Raw genomic sequence first — 21,688 nt, 5'->3', positions numbered from 1 at the left:
CCATCGCTGTGACCACAACCTCAGCCTGTCAGCACACGTGTGGGTATAAACCTATTGGACGTGACGTGTTCCTTCAGGTATTTTCCTCCATGTCCATCAGTGACCACAACCTCAGCCTGTCAGCACAGGTGTGGGTATAAACCTATTGGATGTGATGTGTTCCTTCAGGTATTTTCCCCCATGTTCATCACAGTGACCACAACCTCAGCCTGTCAGCACAGGTGTGGGTATAAACCTATTGGATGTGATGTGTTCCTTCAGGTATTTTCCCCCATGTCCATCACAGTGACCACAACCTCAGCCTGTCAGCACAGGTGTGGGTATAAACCTATTGGACGTAACATGTTCCTTCAGATACTCTCCGCCTTTTTCCAGGTACTCTGCTCGACTGATGCTGTTTTGACTGCGGGTTGATGACATCGCCCAACGTTTTGCTCCCATCCAAGCATCCAGTTGTGGATTTTCTAAAAGGTAAGACACAACGAACTCTAAGACTAATGAAAGCTAAATATAAAGTATTTGAATAAAATAATATACCATGTTATATTGAGAGAAATTCATATTTAACAAGCAGGCACATGCATTTTGCAATACTGCAAACCATCAAATTTGTTCATTCAATCTCATGTTACAGAAATTCATTTGTATTTAGGGTCCACATAAAAATACCTCCTGCCCTGAATCTCATCTTAGTTGAAAAATTACAGTAATAGGAATACGCCCAGACCTTTGCATCAAATCATTGCTCCGAACAGCTTCATGAATCTTTTATCTCTTATTTCCATTCTCAGCTTACCTGACTAAATGGTATGTAAATCTAGCAAATTAAATGCAAACAAAAAGATTTAAGCAGTATTATATGAAGACCATTACAATGTAAGGAGGAAATACAGCTCTGTACATACTAGCAGTGTACACTGCAAAGGTGGACTGGAAAGGCCGCATGGCCAGTAGCTCTATCTCCAGACGATCCTTGAAGCCGGGGAAAGAGGACGGGCCTCCTGTCAGGAAGACATACTGAAATAAAAACAGTGGCATAGTGATTAGTGCGTCCGTCTCAAAGTCAGGAGAACAGAGATCAAACCCAGGTCAAGTCTTACCAAATACATCAAAAAATGCCTCACTAGGTGCTCAGCACAGAAATGTTAGAGAAGGACGATGAAAACGCAGCATATACAGACACACTGAAAGACTCCTAAAACCCAAAGCTTACCTACGTGTATGCAACAGAGACATCAGAGAGGGTGATTAAGGAACCACCTCTAGTCTGCCACATCACATCATACCATGGTGAGAAAACAAGCAGTGCATGAATTTTTCGTTTCTCATTAAATGGTTCAGTGTCGGGTGTCAAGGTTGTTGAAGGTAATTGAGAGGAGCATTATTAGGTAAGAAAGGCGTCAAACGTCTATGATGTTTACTGAGCTGGGATCCGCAGTTGAATCATGTGCCAGATGTAACTTCCACGGCAACACATACGGCAGATGTAATGTCCATGGCAACATATACGGCAGATGTAACGTCCATGGCAACATATACGGTAGATGTAATGTCCATGGCAACATATACGGCAGAGGTAACATCCATGGCAACATATATGGCAGATATAACGACCATGGCAACATACAGTGAATAGATTATATCTCACCATGGTAAATGCACTTGACATAGCGTTGCGACAGCCTTGTGTCAGATTACCCACTGACTTCTGATCTCACCTGTGAAATGTCGCCCATTATAGCGCAATTTTAGAAGCAAATAATCTCATAAAAATGTCACTTTCGGTACTCAAACATTCCTTTTATCTTTCTACCTTCCAAACAAACTCCAACACACCTTTCTACGACAAATTCATCACTTAGAATCAGGCAGAAAGTGCCACTTTGTCACGGGGTGAAATTTGACCTTTTTACACCATACCCACTAACTTCTGACCTTACCTGTGAAAGCAGGTTTTGTTTCTGGGGATCAAACTGCTTCAAAAGGAATTCCATGGTCTCTGCTACTCCTGCCTGTTCCATTCCTGTCATAGACGGCTGCATCAGCAACTCTGGCACCCTGATAACAACAACAACATACATCAATCACAGTTCGCGAACAAGCGTAGCATTAAGCAGTTTCATAACCCTGTCATTAACAACCAGAAGAAGAAAATGAATAAATAACAGGTAAAAGCAAGAAATTTGTGAATAAAAAGTTTTTATAAATATGGTTTTCCAGAATGACCAGTAAAACAAACAAACCTGAAATTTAAGAAATCAATTGACAGCAAAAAAACATTTTCTGACATTACAGAAAATGTTTTTCAGTACTTCAGGTTTAATGTCGTACTTAACAATTTTTCAGTCATATAACAACGAAGAAGTCTTTAGATTGCATGTACGTGCAATGTGCTCCCTTGTTGAAGGATAGATTTCCACTGTGATTTTATCTAGTGCTGCTTCACTGAGACGACTTCCCAAACACATGTAAGCTGCCACACCCACGTCATTATACTGATGAAGGTCAATCAGTCATTGCACTATTCCTTTAATGTTGAACGCCAAGCGAGAAAGTTACAACATCCTCTTTTATAGTTTTAGGTGTGAGCATATCCAGGATTGACCCTGGATCTACCGCACCTCTCTGACATTAGAAACCATGGTTTATAAAAATTTAACATGTGTCAAGGGACTGCAGGAATTTTTTTTTATTGACGGCATTTTTTAAAGGAGAAGAAAACTTTAAAAAATGACACTATAGGCTGGAAAGAGCACATTTTTTCCTATCTGGTGGTGCCTTCTGGATAATTTTGCAACTTTTCCTCGCCATACATGTAAAGCCTGAAAACGGCAAAGCTGGCATAAATCGCTGAGTTCATCGCGTCCTCCATCTTTAACACCCTGTACTTTATGCTGGGGGTGTGTTGCCTCTCAGCCAGTGAGAGTCGTTAAAACTGCCGGCTTGTTCGAGTGAACTCAGAACCTACGTCCAACATTCCGTTTTCCTGATCATCAAGCAGAAAACGAACTGTACTGTTCGCTACCTTCTGGGAAGAAGAGTTCTACTGGAAATGTACGAACTGCACTTCCACGGTTCCTGACGGCAATTCTCCTCCTAACACAAAGACTTCAGGACTAGTTCTTAGGCAAAACAGAGTTGCCCACAGGGGATTTTGGCGCTGACTTTATTTATAATTCATCAACTTGAGGTATATCGTAGAATTTTTTTTATGGCATGCAACTGCGAAGAAATGCATACTCTTTTCACAGATATTTGTTTGATATTTAAATTTTCTTCTCCTTTAAAGTTAAGCCCTGTAGTCTGGAGCCTCAACTAACTGGATACTTGGTAACCCATCTCTGGAAGTTGTTCTGTTGATCCTAAATAATAAGCCCAATCGGCGTTTCAGGGGTCTCGTGAGTTCACGCAAATTTTGGCATGTCAGGCATCTCGCAAGTTCACCAGGCAGCGAAATTTGGCCTGCCGGCGAAACCCAGAAATCGGTTACGTCTTTTCCGCCTCGCCTAACCGATCATTCGGTTACGCCACGTATGTTTATCAACCCGATCGGTTACGCTAATTGTTTACGTGGTTTATGTTTCAGGCATCATTCTGGATCATTAATAAAAGTATTCAGCTCAATGTTATGTTTGTTTTTCTTTTCTATATCTAGCAGCTCATACCATAAGGTTGGTGAACAAAAGAAAGAGAAATTTTACACTCGCACGGTGTTTCAACGTTGTGTGTTGCCTGGTTGGTACTTGACTCCTGTGGCACATTTTTACGTGAAATTCCGTTATACAGGCTTATATGTTTGCAATATGCCCAGTCCAACATTAAGTACTTCCAGTAAGTGTCATTACGGTATTGGGGAGCGAGTTTGGTATCCCTGATTACTGATAATTAACGCAGTTTCCAACGCACGTGGTGTGAGTCTTACCACAGTGATATATACATATATATATATATATATATACTCGCTACAGGGACGGGAGAGACCTTGACGTCACAGGCCTATGCGTCACAGGCCTATGCGTCACAGGCCTGTGCTCTAAATCAGAACGCAGCCGGTGAGGTCCCGTAAGGGTTCCATCAATCTGTACGGTAGACTCGACTAATTTGGGCTCGAGTAGCAGTTAAACTACATGTACATGAAAGGGTAACCTTGTTTTATTTACTTGCGTGATCATGAAAAGATAAGTCAAAATAAATAATTTGAGTATTATCTCAAAGCCTGTAAAGCATATATGAATGATTACATTTCCATGTGACCAGCACAGGCAGCTGGCTGTGGCTGAAATCGATGTTTCTATTTTTAGACGCGTTGCCATACTGGCCGCGTTGTGATTATGAAAGCTGTTCAGTCCAGTTTATCTGTAGTTACCTAATGCACACTGACTCTAAGGACGTTCTCGTTGGACAGTTGGCCTAACCGATTTTCCGGTTAGCCAAATTGAACCGCACGTAACCGTTGCGCGACCGACGGTTTCGTTCGCGCCAAATTTCGCTGCCTGTTCACGCAAATATTCGCAGGACAGGCCAAACCTCTCGCAAACTAAAGCAGATAAAAGACTTTATTTTACTGCAGTTGCTAGATTGAATACACACCTTTGGCACCTAACGTAAAATCATGTCATGTAGCTGTGGTAGTTAGAGAGAGCTTCCACCTGTCTCGCCAATATCTGCGTGAACTCGTGAAACCCCTGTAACACCGATTAGGCTTGTAAGCACAATCGGCATGCCAGGGGTCTCGCGAATTCATGCAAATTTTGGCAAGTAAGGGATCTGGCAAGTTCACAGGGGTATAGGCGGGACAAGGTGGGGAGACTCTTACTCAAGACTAAGGCGGGACAAGGTGGGGAGACTCTCACTAACTAACGCGCCTAGACAACATAATTTAACATTAGCTACTAACGGCACCGTGAAGCTAACAGACCCGACAATGCAAGGTGTATATCAAGCAAAAACCGTAATATCATTTTTAGAAACATTAGCCTACAGGAACCCATTCCTATTGTCCAAATCTCAACTTGTGAGACTCCTGAAGTACCAATTTTGGTCTATTATAATATTACTAACGCCTTTCCATGCCTCCATTTTTGACAGGGAAACAGAACAGTTCTCCAGCCTTTGTTAAAACCTTACAGACAGGCTTCTACAAAAGGCAACAGGTACTCTGCCCTGAATCACACGTCTGTATAACGTTGACAATCTGACCTGATTTTCTCCACAGCTACATGGAGACGGTAATACTCCGCCAGGTCAATCTCTCCCATTGGGTTGGCATTCAACTCCAGCTCTCTACAACAACAACAACAACAATATTCCACACCTTAATTATGATCATGATAAATCACGCACAAAAACCAACATCAGAATGGAGGTCATGCATAAAATAAGGCTCAAAAACCACCGCATGATGACCACACACCTGTTTGGATCGGGGAAAAGTTAATTACCTTTAACAATTGGTCAGGTAAATTTAGAAGTTATTTAATTTAATCGCAAGTAATCATTTATGAGGGCAAGATTTTTGGAAATCACCTCCAAAAATTAAGTTCCAGGACTTATATATTACCGGGGTCTGTGGAAAATACTGTGATGGTCAGTGAAAAATACTGTGACCAGAGAAAACTACTGTGTTCAGAGAAAACTACTGTGGCCAGAGAAAACTAATGTGGCCAGAGAAAACTAATGTGGCCAGAGATAAATACTGTGTTCAGAGAAAACTAATGTGGCCAGAGAAAATTACTGTGTTCAGAGAAAACTAATGTGGCCAGAGAAAACTAATGTGGCCAGAGAAAACTACTGTGGCCAGAGAAAACTAATGTGGCCAGAGAAAACTAATGTGATCAAAAATACTGTGGTTAATAGTGCATTACATTTATAAGCCTATGGTTAGTGCAAAATATAATGAAAATCAAAGGGGAAAACATCATGCTCAATTAAAAATAACATGGGAGTCAGTGAAAAAGACTACGGGGCTTAGTGAAAACATACCATAGGGGCCAATGAAACGAATCTCATGGAGATCATTAAGAATGTTCTAACTGAATTATTACAAAGGCGGAAAAAAACTTGCTGTCCACTGTGATTAGATTTTGATATTAATTTGACAAAAATTCAGAGTGATATTCTATCAGTCACACATGACAGTTAATTATCGTTTTCTACCTGTCCACAGATTTCTCCACCTGTAGGAATCTGTCTCAGGTGTTTACCTTTCACACAAATACAAAATCGGTGAGGTCAATGCCACAGAGTCATATCTGACTTAAGTCAAAATTGGAAATATGCTTTTTCAGCTTATTTGGGGGCCTTTGAAACTGAAAGTGTGACTGCCTCATTGATGATATCTGAAGACAAACATGTCAAATTTCAACTCCCAATACAAAACACTAAGCAACGTGGTAAGGTGTTAAATTTTGACTTACCGGATACAGAACCGTTTCTGACTGCCTGGTGTGAGAGATAGGCAAGTCAAGGCTATGCCAAATGTATAAAGCAAAATTTTAAGCATGGCAGATTTTTTCAAGCATGACCAAGACTGCAGGGTTTAACCCAGAAAATCCTACATCCACGGTCAGCCAATCAGCGTCAATTCTGTATCTCATTATTAAAGTAAGAAATAGTATTGTGGAATCGGCGACAGATACACATAAAATATTTCCAGATTCTGAAATATCTCATGACATTTATTTGCCTCCAAAAATGCTCGATTTTTGAGGTCATTTAGGGTATTTAACGCCTCTATTGACTGACAGTATAACGTTACTTACTTCTGGAACTCTGGGTCGTACTCTCTAAGCAAAGTCTCCAGCTCCTCCAGCGTCTCTTCCTCAGCCTCAGAATCACTGTCCTCACCATTTGGGTTCTGAAGGAATATCAGAACTTTTGTTCCAAACGCTGAACTTCACAGATTTTCAGATTAAAGATCAAGAGGGGACGGAAACAATAATCCAGATTCGTAGACCTTTCAAATGTCTAATCATGTTTCCTTTCGCATACTATCGATAATATTACTAAAAAAACAAAAACAGATAGGATATGAGATTCTGTAAATGAAGAAAGGTTTTTTTTTTTAATAATTTAAAATTGTCAAATGAATGGGCTAAGATTTCTCTATTTTCAATAGATAAATCTATTTTCATTAGATAAATTCCACAGATTGACAGAAACTATTAAGGGGGCACACACACACACACACACACAAATTTATGACCATGGAAAGACCACTCAGGCAATAACCTTCACAAACTTACAATTTTCTTGTAAACATCCCAGTCTGCATCATTTTGCCCAAAGGTGTCCTCCTTCTTTTTGTTACTCCGTTTACCACCTAATTGGTAAATTAAGAACACTGAATTAAAATAGATGCCTCTATTCAAAATTTATTAACAATGCTCACAGAACTACAGAATGCACAGCTAAGAATAATCAAAACTACTTTTGCCAATCCTGAAAACTTGAAATGCACCAGCTTTTCCCTAATGACATTGAAAGATCCGAGAGGCCAAGTATTTTTCTTTTTGTGTCCCATATCTTCGATGTCTGCACTGTTATAACATCAGACCACAAGTAGATCTGTCATAATTAATTATATGTTTATTTATTTATTTGATTAGTGTTTTACGTCGTACAAGGAATATTTCATTTCTAGGACGGCAACCAGAATAATACTGGGTGGAAACCGAGCAGATCTTGTGGAAACTGGGCAGATCCTGTGGAAACCGGGTAGCTCCCAGGGAAACCCACAACCATCTGCAGATTTCTGGCAGACCTTTCCTCATACGACTGGAGAGGAAGTCTGCATGAGCTGGACTTGAACCCACAGCAACTTCTTTGCTCAGATGTTCCTGGATAATCATACTGCATGAGTACGTTAACTACTAGGCCACGCAGGCACCTATAATTCCTTAAAATAAATGGCCTCCTAGAAGTACACTGTGTAATCATTACTCCATGCAACAGACTGGACACCATACATATATATTTCTCAAAAACGAACAAATACAAATTGTGAAGCTCAATTTATTTTTCGGGGCCTCCGTGGTTCAGTTGGTTAGCACGCTAGCGCAACATAATGACCCAGTAGCCTCTCACCAATACAGTTGCTGTAAGTTCAAGTCCAGCTCCTCCTGGCTTCCTCTCCAGCCGTATGTGGGAAGGTCTGCCAGCAACCTGCGGATGGTCGTGGGTTTCCTCTGTGCTCTGTCCGATTTCCACCCACCATAATGCCGACCGCTGTCGTATACGTGAAATATTATTGAGTACGGCGTAAAACACCAATCAATAAATAAATAAATCTGAAAGCAATACAGGTTGCCAATGCACATCCATTACTGGCTTGAGCAGTGAGAATAATAGCTAAAACAAAAAACAAGAACAAAATCTAAAAAACAAAAACTAAAAGCTAAAGAACAAAAAATGACTATCATTTTGTAGAAACCAGACCAAATCTTGAAATTAACCTATGTAAGTTAAGTAATTTATGTCCATGTACCAAGTTTCAGTTCAATATAACGAAACGGTTTTGAAAAAAATCGAAAAACGGGACAAAAATGACGATAGCTTTGTCGAACAAGAGCATAATCAGCAAACCTTGTCTGTTGGAACCATGTACCAATTTTAAACTTCATACGACAAACTGTTTGGAATAAAAAGTCTGGAACAATTAGACTCATGACAGAGTGACAAGATTTATTTATTCATTTGATTAATGTTTTACACCGTACTCAAGAATATTTCACTTATACAACGGCGGCCAACATTATGGTGGGAGGAAACCGGGCACAGGCCGGGGGAAACCCACGACCATCCGCAGGTTGCTGACAGACCTTCCCATGTACGGCCGGAGAGGAAGCCAGCATGAACTGGACTTAAACTCACAGCGACCGCATTGGTGAGAGACTCCTGGGTCATTACACTGCGCTAGTGCGCTAACCAACTGAGCCACGTAGGCCACCAGACTGACAGGAGCAGTGTAACTCCTCCAGTACTGGTAGTGGACTAAAAATACGATTTCTACAAACTATTTGGTTTTTGTTCCCGACGTACTTTCAGCCAGCTGCGTAATCATCTTCATCCTTTGCTGGGACGCATACGTGTGCCTCTTGGACATCTGCGCTTTGCGCGTCTTCCGAATCTGACGCGCGTCCATGATTTTCTGACAAAAGAAAACAAGGAATTCAGAGAATACCAGTAGGTCGCCTGACTGAGCAGTTTGTAAAACTGCATAATGTTCAGGTCATGTGATACGTTCAAATATTGACCACTAAACCAAAAAATAGTACAATGATTGATTTATTTATTTATCTGATTGGTGTTTTACGTCGTACTCAAGAATATTCACTTATACAACGGTGGCCAGTATTATGGTGGGAGGAAACCGGGCAGAGCCAGAGGGAATCCCATGACCTTCTCACATACGGGCAGAGAGGAAGCCAGCATACACATTGATCATACACAGGTTTTATCCTCTTATTATATAGCGCTAAGATCTTGCCATTACCTCAATAAAGAAGACCAAAATTATTATACTGTCACAACTATCACTGAGTTGTAAATCTCTGTGGTAGTAAAACACATTGTGGAGAGTTTAAATAGTGAACAACAGAGGTCTTTGATATGCAAATTGCGAACTGCAGTTGGCAATCCATGTACTATGGGAGACTCCTGTGAATAGCTGAGCAATATGCTGAGCTATGTGGTACAAGATTCCCTTGCTCTCTGATATGCAAATCGTTACAAATGATGGGCTATGTGTGTACTATGGGTGGCAAGTGTAACCCTATGATCGACCAAAAACTTTAGCCAAACTGGATACCGCCACTGCCACCAACAGTTATCTGATCCCCCTCTCACAATACCTCTCCTTACTTCGTAAGGCGAGCTAAAAATGACAACAGCCAATGAGGTTTCCAGCAAATGAACAATGACCACACTGGTCAGAGGTTCCTGAGTCAAAGCACCGCGCTGGTACACTGACCACATCGGCCACTATATTGTGGCCAGAACATGTCAGAACTAAGGAACAGTTGTCTTCCAAAATCAAAACAAACAAGAAACACTTGCTTTTAAATGAGCCAATATATACAAAAAAATAAAATTGAAAAATGAAATAATTTGAACATAACTCCCACATCTGATTGTTGTTTTATACCATACCCAAATTATGTCACATATATCATGGCTACCAGCATTATGGTGGGACAAAACTGGGGGAAACCCACCACTATCCGCAGGTTGCTGGGGGACTTTCCCACCTACAAGCACAGACAAAGCATTGGTTTCACTTTTGAACAACATTAATCACTATGACGTAAATACTGCTGACTTCATCAAGTGACCAACCTGTCGTTTCTGTCGAACTTCCTGCAACCAACCATTAAAATCTGTCAGTCGTCTCTGCTCTAACTTCCTTTCTTCTTCCAGCTCCTATACAACAGAATAAATTCAACACAATACAAATAGCACGTCTGTAACTTACAAAGAACAGATTAACTGTAAATAGAGTATGCGTCATCTAAAAGGCCAATTTGTGGGGATTCCAAATACAGTGTTCGTAAGTTTTTAACCCTCTTCTTTTCCAATGAATAAAATACTGAACCCGATGCAACACCGATGCTGTACCGATGCTGTTTAGCTTCTATACATCCATTCTATGTTCTACATGAGTTTGTACGTGTATATCAGTATTTACTGTGAATGTACATGTATATTCTTACCCTGCGGGAAACCCACGACTATCTGCAGGTTGCTGTCAGACCTCCCTCACTAGAGACAAAGAGATAAGGGTATGCATTTTCGTCCTATCTATCAATGGTGAAGAATCATTTCAATACACTCCTAGATCCAGGTCTGCATCAATACGAAAATTAGAAGGCCAAGCTGAGCCCAAAATTTCATTCACATTTGTCATAACCTTTTCCCGAACATTACTGAAAGACAAACAAACAAATAAAATCCACAAAAAAATAAAACCTCCTTCAATGGGGGTAATAAAAAAAACCTGTATTCTCTCAATTGGTTCACCTTTTCTCTCTTGGCTTTCTGAAGAGCCTTTGCCCTCGCTCGCCCTTCTCTGGCACTCTTGAGAATTTTCTGTCGTTTCTTCGTGGCAATTTGTTCGGTTGTCAGCTGATCATCTGGAATATCCAGCAGGTCATACACGGGCTCTTCCTTCACCTGTACAAATTAACAGTTGAACATCACTGATTCATGACTTCACCACAGGTAATAATACTGTACATTCCCTAAAAATTTGCACAGAAAATAAAAATTGCAATTTACAGACCAATAAAAGTTGTATAGTTTAGTAACATATATTACTTTCAAAACTAAAACTTGCAATACCATCCTGGTTTCCGAAAAAAACTTTTCAAACACCTTTCTTGGATCAATACAACCCTCAATACAATGAGATAATTAGCCATATATGAAATTTTAGTTCATTTACTGTAATTCTGCAACCTTTTTGCAGGCTTGCCAGGTGTTTATTCAAGCATATTTTGAAGGCAATTATTATGTGTTGACAAAAATTATATTTTTGTGAAGCCCTGAAACTGGCCAATCCAACCAATGTTGATTTGTCTCTAAAATCAAATTAAAAATTGCAAAAATTGCACTGAAAGTTGCTCTTTCATATGCGAAAAGGTACACCAGTATGATATCCAGTCAGAGCTATGTGCCTGTTTGGATAAAAATCTGACATAATCACCATGTGCTTTCATCGTGTCTATCTTTTTCATATTTTGAATGTTAGGGAAGACAAAAAACTTGGTAAAATATGGCCTCTGATTAGCCTTGATACATTTTAATGAGTCCAGATCTAGCATTTACTGGTTTATTTAAGCTGTACATGCAGGCACTGTATTGCAGCATAACATTATGTAAGTCTTACAGACGAGTTCAAAAAGACAAATCTTTGACGCTAGCCACAGTTACCTCCCTTACCTCTGGTTCTTCAGGTGGTACCTCAACCCCCGATAGTTTCTGTTTGATCCTCTGTATGTTTGCGGTGAGTCGATTGATGTCAGCTTCCAGTTCCATCACTGAGTCATATCCCAGATTCTGTAAGGCTTTCTGGCAACAAAGAAAATAAAAAGTGACTATTTGTTCAGGGAAATTATCTATCTCAAATAAATTCTCTCGGCTGGCTATAAGAAAACATCTTAAATATACATTTAAAGTCAAAATACATAAATCATCAAAATACATAAGGTCCCAAAGGCTAGGGAAGCAGGCGAATCTTTAAAATTCCGTGTCAAATTTGTCCATTTGTTTTTATGCTGTACTCAACAATATTTCACTTATATGACAGCGGTAAATATTATGTTGGGAGGAAACTGGGCATACTGAGTGAGAAACCCATGATCATCCTGCAAACTGTCAGCTGCTTACTGGCACCCAGATCTCAAGGACAATGGAAGCAATTCTCCATCACATTTTGTAGATTTGTTTGTTTGTTTGACAACTGGAATTTTACTTTGTACTCAAGAATATTTCACTTATATGACGGAGTTCAACATTATGTTGAGAAGAAACCGGGCAAAGCCCACTGGGGAAACTCATGACCTTGCTTCCTGGCAGACCTTTACACATACCACAGGTGAGGAAGCCAGCATGAGCGTTCACCTGGCGAGAGGATCACTGGACACTGTGCTACGCTAGCATACTAATCACTTGGCCACAGAGGCCCTTACAATGGAACTGAATTCATTTTACTGGACTTTGTGATCAATCACTCCCACAACTCATTTACATGCCTGTTTTAGTATCTGTACAAAAGTGAACCTTTTACTCACATTGAAGGCATCTTCATCTTCATCCTCTAGCAGTTCTTGAACACTGAGTAACTCTTGAACTTTGGCTTCATCTGCTACTAGCTGCAAATTGGAATAAGAGATAAGTAAAAATTTCTTTTAAGGTAACACCAAATTTATTTTGTGTTTTTTGGGCAAAGGAGCACTTATAAATCCAAATGGAGAATAAAACAAAACAAATGATTTGCTCTTTTATTTTATTTTATCTTGATGATTTCTTGACTCTCCTGTTTCAAGGCCTTCCGATTGTGTAAATATGTTTTCAACAGGAAAAATAGACTGGACAGTTTTTCAAATTTTATTTTTTATATTTATACCCTCCTCAAATAATGAAAAATAACTTATTTTACCAAAAAATAACAATCTGCATTGGTGTGACTTAAACAGATCAAGCATGAAATTGAATACAACACTTTAACAATCAAAACATTTACCTTTTCTTGCCTCTTCTTCACATTAAGTTCTTTCAATCTGCGAATCTGTTGCTCTCTGCGGTCTTTTTGTTGGTCTGAATTAGTCTGAGTACCAGGAATCTGAAAAAAACATTACAATAAACACAATTCAAGAAAACTTGTCTTCTTCTAATTTGCGATAGTGCTGCACATATTTGCATGTTGCATTATATAAGGTTTACTACATAAATGACATCACTTTCCAACTGCAGTGGATGTCAAGTACAAATGTCATAAAAAAAGTCCCACAAAACACCTCGCCTTGGTGGGCAACTTTCATATTTTACTTCCACATTTAATACAAGTTTTGATTTTTGATATCTCATGACAGTATAACATGGAAAAGTTGTCAATTATATGCAGATTTATATTTTTCAGAACACCCGATTACATTCTGAACAAATAGGTTCCATTAATATACATTCAGAAATTAGATAATATCATTTTTATTGACACCATCCTATCATTCAGGCATCCTATCACTGAGTAACCATGCAACAAATTTATCCTGCAAAGACCCATCAATTGAGTGCATAAAACCGATGTATATGCGAATTGTTTCAGCGATGTGACAAATCCTACAGTTGTGCATACAACTGTCTGAAGGATTCAAGAATATGTCTGTACCCCATGTGACCTTTGTTGCCTAATTAAAAGTGGAGTATTTTGTTTGATTCGGGATAGTATGAATTTCATGTCCAAGGCCAGAACTGATTCTGTGCCTCTTGACTTTGAGTCACACATTTTGACTCTGAGTGACACATCTTGACTCTGAGTGACACATCTTGACTCTGAGTGACACATCTTGACTCTCAGTCATACTTCTTGACTCTGAGTCACACATCTTGACTGAGTCTCACATCATGACTCTGAGTCACACATCATGGCTCTGAGTCACACATCTTGACTCTCAGTCACACATCATGACTTTCAGTCTCACATCATGACTCTCAGTCACACATCTTGACAGTCATGCATCTTGCCATTAAGACTTTCACTGCTTTGCGGTGCATGTGAACAATAACCCTTACCTGTGTAAATGGAAGCTGTACTTTGGTAACATTATCCTCATAATGGTCCACATCTGACCACATTTCCAGCTCCTCGATGTAAGCCTTGGCCATATGCGTGTAGGTCTGTACCAGCTCCTGTAACATGTAATCATGATCCAGGATAGCTAATTATCCCAAGAATAATAGAACAAATTTTCACATTTATGTATGTGTCGGTGGTTTATGGGTGGAGGTAACTGCAGTGCTCAGGGTAAACCATTGCCAGGTTTTAATCACCAGGTACATGGAGATGGAGAGGAAACAGCAAATATGGATTCGATGGCGTGACATTTCTGTATGCGCTACAAAGTCTTTCAAATGAGCATACCTCATGTCAGTGAAAAACAAGGCATTCAGAGAATACCCGGAGGTCGCCTGATTGAGCAGTTTGTAAAACTGCGTAATGTTCAATATTCAATATTGACCTTTAAAAGTAAAATGATTGACACTGTCATACACAAATATTATCCTCCAATCATATAGTGCTAAAATCAGGAAAGGCAAAAATTTTTATACTGATAACTACAGTGTATCACTGTTTATCATATGCACAAGGACGGCAGAGCAGTGACTTCATATGTTGTAAATCACTGTGGTGGTAAAAGATGCTGTGGGGAGTCAGTGCACAACTTTAGCACAGAGGTCTTTGATCTGCAAATCACGAACTGCATTTGGCAATCGATGTACCATGGGAGGCAATGGCAAATCTGTGAACAGCTGAGCAAATTGTCAAGCTATGAGAAAAAAAGACTTCCTTGGTGTCTGATATGCAAATCGGTAACGATGATTCACTATCTGTGTATTATGGGTAGCCACTGGATCCCTGTGATTGGCCAAAAACTGTAACCAAACTGGACTCCATTACCAACAGCGTCAGCATTAAAGTTGATCTTCTGTTTACTATATATAACAAGCTTACTGCTTGAACATATCACAACTCCTTATCTGGAAACCAGTGTCAGCCATTTGCCATCCACTGAAATTAGACATGGAAGAATTATCAATCTGTGAGTAGAACTTTTTTCCACGAAGCTCACCTCTGCCCTGCTCAGAGTTATCGCAGTAAAATGACCTGGATGTTTCAGCTGGAGTAGCTTCTGCATGAAGAGGTCAAGCTGTGCCCCACCAAGATTGACACGACGACAACGCTGTGAGTGTAACGCCCCATTCAACACTGGTAATAGATGCGTGGTTTGGTATCCACATGACACAATCAGAGCATTCGCTGAGTCTGTGTGTAACAATAAAATAAAAAAAACATAAAAATACATACCCTAATACTTCAACCTTTCAACATATTTTGAATTATGGGGTGTAGAGAAATAATTTGCCCAGTTTTATGAAGTTTGCATCTTTAACAACACACATAAATCAATTTACCATCATTTTCATAATGATTGCATGTATAAACTCCACTGAAAAATAGTGTTTTAGAGGTTGAAAGGGTTGAAAATTTACAGTAATTAAAAACACAAAATAATGCTTAACACATTCAAGGGGCTGAATACACACTGATAATTGAGTGGTTTTAGGTTTGTGCTGCGTAAGGCCCACAGTTTTATGCAGGTTTCTGGCTAGAAAAAACCCGCCCTGTGTAGCGAGTGAGTGAGTGCTTGGGGTTTAACGTCGTACTCAACAATTTTTCAGTCATATGACGACGAAGGAATCCTTCGGTTGTATGTAATGTGCCTCCTTGTTGCAGGACGGATTTCCACCGCTCTGTTATCTAGTGCTGCCTCACTGAGACGACTTACCGAAGGCAAGTAAGCCGCTACGCCTGAGCCATTATACTGATACAGGTCAACCAGTCATTGCACAAGTCCCTTCATGCTGAACGCCAAGCGAGGAAGTTACAACTTCCTCTTTTAAAGTCTTAGGTGTGACTTGCCCCAGGATTGACCCTGGATCTACTGCCCCCGAAGTGGATGTTTAGCAAGTGAGGCTAGTTCCCAATTATTCTAGTCGCCATACTCACAAACTGATCCAGTAAACAGGTTCCCAATCAGACTTATTCCTTTAATGGGTAAATTTCACAGGGAAAAATAGCAGCGTCGATAACACATTTATTTATTTTACTCAGGCTTTACACTGTTCTCAAGAATAGTTAACTTACAGGACGGCAGCCAGCATTGTGGTGGGAGGAAACCAATATGATCTCGACTCATCCTGGATCCTGAGTCACTGGGCAGTGTCAACAAAGCTGATGTACTATGTTTGACAGGAATTAAGGGATTATTCTAAACGCTAGCGGTGATAAGTTTAGTGGGTGTAACACACCTGGAGCAGGATGGTTGTTGTACAGACTGAACATGGCGTCAACTCCGTATGCGACTTCAGGCACGTGGTAACACTCGAACAACAATTCTGACATCTCTGAAACAATAACATCAACTAATGTCATCAAAGTTACAGGATTCTTATCTGTTCGAAGTTCTACTGTGCTACCTCATTTAAGTTTGAGATTTTTAGCTCCTGAAAAATCAATCTTGATCCCTGAAGTATTCCGCCTACCTTGAAAGTGACGTCATGTATATTAAAAAGCTATCCGCCTTTAATACGAACGAACGAACAAATTTAAACAGTAGTGAGGGAAGCCTTGAAACAAAAAAAAAGAACGGTGTAAGGAAGGGTTAGTTCCTTTTTGTCAAATGGTCACTACATCTAATGATCGACATATTCATATCTTTAGTTTCCCCAAAAAACTAAGAGAGAAATGTAATTCTTTGCTTTCAACACTACTTATTAGAAGAAACAGTGTGTGTCTGGCCAGACAGAGATCAGTAATATGATAATGTTTGGTGTATTAGGGTGGATGGAGGGTGGGACTCACGCTGTCTGCAGTAGTTTGGGTTACACACAGGCTCTGTTAGAACCACAGGGTGATCCACACAGCCCTCAGTATTGATATCCAGGTGACTAAACACATAATCAAAGATCAGCTCCTACAACAGCAAAACAAAAACATGCAAAATCACAAAACCCTATTTTTATATCACAAATATTAAAAGAAAAGAAACTCCTATTTAAAGTAAACATAGCATGGATTGAAATTATACAGAGATATTGTTCGTTCATTGTGAAACTGAGATCATTTCTACGTACTTACATACATGATATTCCTATTAATTAAATGTCATTTAGATCTCAACATCAGACTCTGTGATAATTTCATGATCCTTTCACCTGAGCTTCGTGTGGTGTAACAATTTCATGATCCTTTCACCTGAGCTTCGTGTGGTGTAACAATTTCATGATCCTTTCACCTGAGCTTCGTGTGGTGTAACAATTTCATGATCCCTTTTATCTAAACATCACACTGTGTGAAAATTTCATGATCCTTTTACTTGAACATCGTAATGTGTGACAATTTCGTGACCCCTTTAAAAGGAACATTGTATTGCTTGACAATTTTAAGAGCCTTTTCCTGAATATCACACTTTGTGACAGTTTAATGATCCTTTACCTAAACATCACCCTGTGTGACAATTTCAAGATCCCTTTTACCTGAACAGCACACTATGTGAAACTTTCATAATCCTTTTACCTGAAAATTCCATTGCCTGACAATTCCATGATACCTTTTGCCTGAACGTCGTAATGAGTGACACTTTCGTGATCCCTTTACCTGAACATTGTATTGCCTGACAATCTTATGATCCCTTTTACCTGAACATTGTATTGTGTGACAATTTTAAAATTCCTTTTACCTGAACATTGTGTTGCCTGACAATTTTACGATCCCTATTACCTGAACATGGTAATGTGTGACACTTTCATGATCCATTTACCTGAACATTGTGTTGTGTGACAATTTTACGATCCCTATTACCTGAACATCATACTGTGTGACAACATTCCTGTCAAACTGTGACCTCAAAAGCCAGCGTAAGACCTCGATATTGTTGATTTCATTGCCTATCTGCACTTCAGAATCCTGCAAGACAAGCATGGCTGATAAGTAAAACTTAACTGATAAATGGCGTTTATTCACTGGTATTTTGAGCTTCCCCTATATCTCGGTATTTCACATTTAGTGCATTTTTCTTTAAAACTGATTCATTCACCCAATCGTTTACACCAAGATTGATCCAGTTTAATGAGAAATTAAAAAAAACTTAGATCTACCAAAGAGTTCGCATGTAAGACTCACGTGAATCCAAATTTTCACCTCAGCACATAAAGTACTGAAACATTTACCCTAACCTGGATTCTAACATGATAAAACAGAAGACAAAATTTACAGAAATTCGTACACTTACGTCATTGTGATCTATATGTATGCAAAACCTGAGTTTTACACATGCAGTACTTTTTAGATACTGTCCCAATCAGTTATCTTGACACTACTTCGACGCCAGCAATCGCGGCAAGCCAATAAAAAGCTAAAAGTTAGAGCAAAAGTCATTTGCATATACAAGTCCTCACCTTTTTACCTCGTTGTTTCGCTGTGACATTTCTGAAGATGAGCTCGGGCTGCTGTGAAGTCGCCCAGCCCGCACGGCACTGAAACGACCCTAGAACAAGAAAAGTAATACACGTTAAAATACCATGGAAATCTCTAAAAAAGAAAGTTCATAACAGTACATGGCAAGCCTGACATTGTCAGGCATCAAATATCTTGTCAGAAAAACTTTCAGTTGTGCCTGACAACCTTCAGATGTAAATAACATGAAATGTCTTCAAAGCACTAGCGTTAATGAATAGAACTGAAATGTGTCAGTTAAAGTTATATGCAGGCCTGAAATAAGCAACCAAAAATGGTAAATGGATATCATTTCTTCCCTGAAGTGCAATATATGAAAAAACATGGTTTGTAATGCGCCTTTTTTTCAAAACATCAACCACCCGAATAATCGACCATTGGCAATCATCAATGGATATACGTGGTTCCCTCCTGGGGTGAATTTAATCTGTGCTGCCACCGTACGAAAATACTGCTGGTCGCTGTTGACTGGGGCATTGACTGACCTGGAGAACCTAGCTATCTAGCATAATGATGTCAACAGTATGCAGAGAACCCACCTTCACTGGAAAATTATATCTGGAAAACTTGCTGGGTTAAGCTATTTTCTGCCATCTTTGATGGTGGTGGTGTTGTTGCAAACTTGCCATTCCAACTTCCGTGTTATTTACGATAGGTTCATTCAGTTGCAGTCATAATCAGCAGGATCCGCAGTTCTTACCGTTTACTTTCCGGACCAAGTATTTTCCCCCCAAAAGTAATCAGGCAATGTGAGACATTTGTCTGCCTCAGAACATTCACACCTTCCCAATGTAGGCTCTACTGATCTGACAATAGCATTCATTGTATGGAAATTAGGGTGAAGAGGTTCCAAACTGTAGCTGACTGAGCATTTTCAAATATTAACAGCCAATTTGTATTGATATGCAAATCGCAACTTCGCACTGCTCTGGGTATAGCCTTTGAAGTTCCAACATTGTTTGTGGGACCAGTCAATCACCGTACAGACCTGATCAGTCCACATGTTGTTTTGGTAACTGTTTTCAATTCTTCCCATGATAAATAGATTAATTGTTGTCAACATCATTAAAAATACACCTACCACTACATGACTTTATGTTGGCTTTACTGAAAAGATTTAGTACCAAGGTTTAGTAACAAGTCATTGTAAAAAGGTCAAACTAGAAGTCACTAGAAAATGTAGAGATTTCACTGGGCATGTGACCGCGTGTAAAATTATGAACTCTCGTCTTTTGCTCTAAATCTGGCGGGAGATCTCCCAATCGTTATTCCATTATTCCATCCTCATTATTCCAAGGGGCGTGTCAATGAAAGTAAGTTTGTCTAATTGGCCAATGTTGAATTCTGTAAGCTGTCAGTTACTTGTTATGACATTTACGCACACATAACTGAGTTCTCAGACAATATGAGTAGAACAGCCTTGCACTAATACAATGTTTAAAAATTGTTGCAATGTGAAGTTGGTATAAGGCATCAATTTCCAAACATGCAAGTACAATATTTAACCGAAGCGTGTTTATGACCGCCATGTTATGAACATGGGATTTAACACTGTCTAGAGATTGTTATAATCTACCTTTACAGGAACAGAGTGGGGTGTCATATATACATTTTAACTGCAAAGACCTTTGTGTTAAAAGTTAAAACCTAAAAAAATTTAACACACACACGATCCTTGGCATAAGTACCGATCTATTTGTAAATTACCAAAAAGTTGTCAAAGGTGATATAAATGCAACACTTTTACACTTGCTATAGCATGCGGTAATCTGATTGTTTTTCTCAATCCTATCTATAGTTTGTCACAGCTCAGCTATACTTGTTTTCACATTCAGCTGTGAAGCTCGTGTCAAACCAGGACTCCCCTTGGCATGACTAGCGAGTTCTTTGTTAGTCACAGTGGCCGACATTTCGGTTGAATATCTCGGGGTCAATGCGGTAACCTAGCTCCATGCCCAGAGATAACCACTACACCTTAACAATGTAACAATTCACAACGTTTACCATTATCAATGATAATAGGGATGTTCTTCAGAGAAGGCCGTGTACTCGTGTATTGGATCTGGCGACGGCCTCACATCTTGGAACTTTACCACTCTTGGCACCTCTGTTGTATCAGCCATCCCTGACCAGTCTTGATTAACAGTCTGGAAAAGACAATAAAGGCAGTGATGAGCCAAAATTTGACAGTCCTGTTACAACCATAACAGATTCTGTGACTGAAAACACATATGTGCTAATCTAAAGCTTGCTTAGGCATATTAATTAACTGCTTGGTCCAAGGAACGTTTTCAAGGTTTATTATTGCTTTAAACATTACTTTCACCATACAATTAAGGCGATGGAGTCTTTATGTAATATGTTCCATGTGTAACATATGCACCATCAATGTACATGTGATCTGGTTCAAAGATTGAAGCTCGTCTTCGTTCAATTTAGCCTGGGCATTGCTACAACTACGCTAAGCTTGCAGCAGAAAAAACTGTGGAAACCCACTCCCTAATCATATTTTCCCCTACTTTGCTGCAGTGGCTCACCAGGAACAAAATATCCCCACATCCTCCCCTGGACAAGTAACTGCATGGCCACCATGTTGTCATCTTCACAACTCACGAATCACATCATCAGGGTGATAGTACTTTGTTGCCTTTTGTTTTTGTTGCACCGCCTTTGGCGCATTTTGAACGGAAGTCCATTTGTGCCAGTAGCAACATCATGGTAGCCTGTGTTTTTTTTTTCAGGTGAGCGAGTGGGAGACATTTCCTTCACACAGAGTAACAGTGTTTTTGTGTCACATGGAGCACGGTTTTAGTGGCACCCGGGCTGAACAGTTTTGAACATGGTAACATTTGCGACTATGATACATATTCTGAAGATGGCTCGGAAGCCAGAGAC

The 21,688-nt window shown here is 39.6% G+C and overlaps 1 protein-coding gene across 1 annotated transcript; it reads right to left on the bottom strand.

Annotated features, from left to right (window-relative positions):
* Window positions 1–297: 297 nt before the first annotated feature.
* Window positions 298–21,393, bottom strand: LOC135480936 (actin-related protein 5-like). Its single transcript, XM_064760867.1, is given in 21 exon segments — window positions 298–464; window positions 906–1,017; window positions 1,941–2,058; window positions 5,200–5,283; window positions 6,762–6,856; window positions 7,245–7,321; window positions 9,040–9,148; window positions 10,336–10,419; window positions 11,017–11,169; window positions 11,938–12,066; window positions 12,789–12,869; window positions 13,241–13,339; window positions 14,290–14,406; window positions 15,348–15,541; window positions 16,588–16,683; window positions 17,141–17,252; window positions 18,140–18,244; window positions 18,736–18,824; window positions 20,798–20,820; window positions 20,822–20,940; window positions 21,331–21,393. Coding segments are annotated over 21 exon segments (2,226 nt in total).
* Between the last annotated feature and the right edge of the window lie 295 nt (window positions 21,394–21,688).

The sequence above is a fragment of the Liolophura sinensis genome, chromosome 13 (assembly GCF_032854445.1).
Source record: "Liolophura sinensis isolate JHLJ2023 chromosome 13, CUHK_Ljap_v2, whole genome shotgun sequence".
In the NCBI taxonomy this organism is placed as follows: Eukaryota; Metazoa; Mollusca; class Polyplacophora; order Chitonida; family Chitonidae; genus Liolophura; species Liolophura sinensis.
This window is presented reverse-complemented; position numbering and strand designations above follow the sequence as displayed.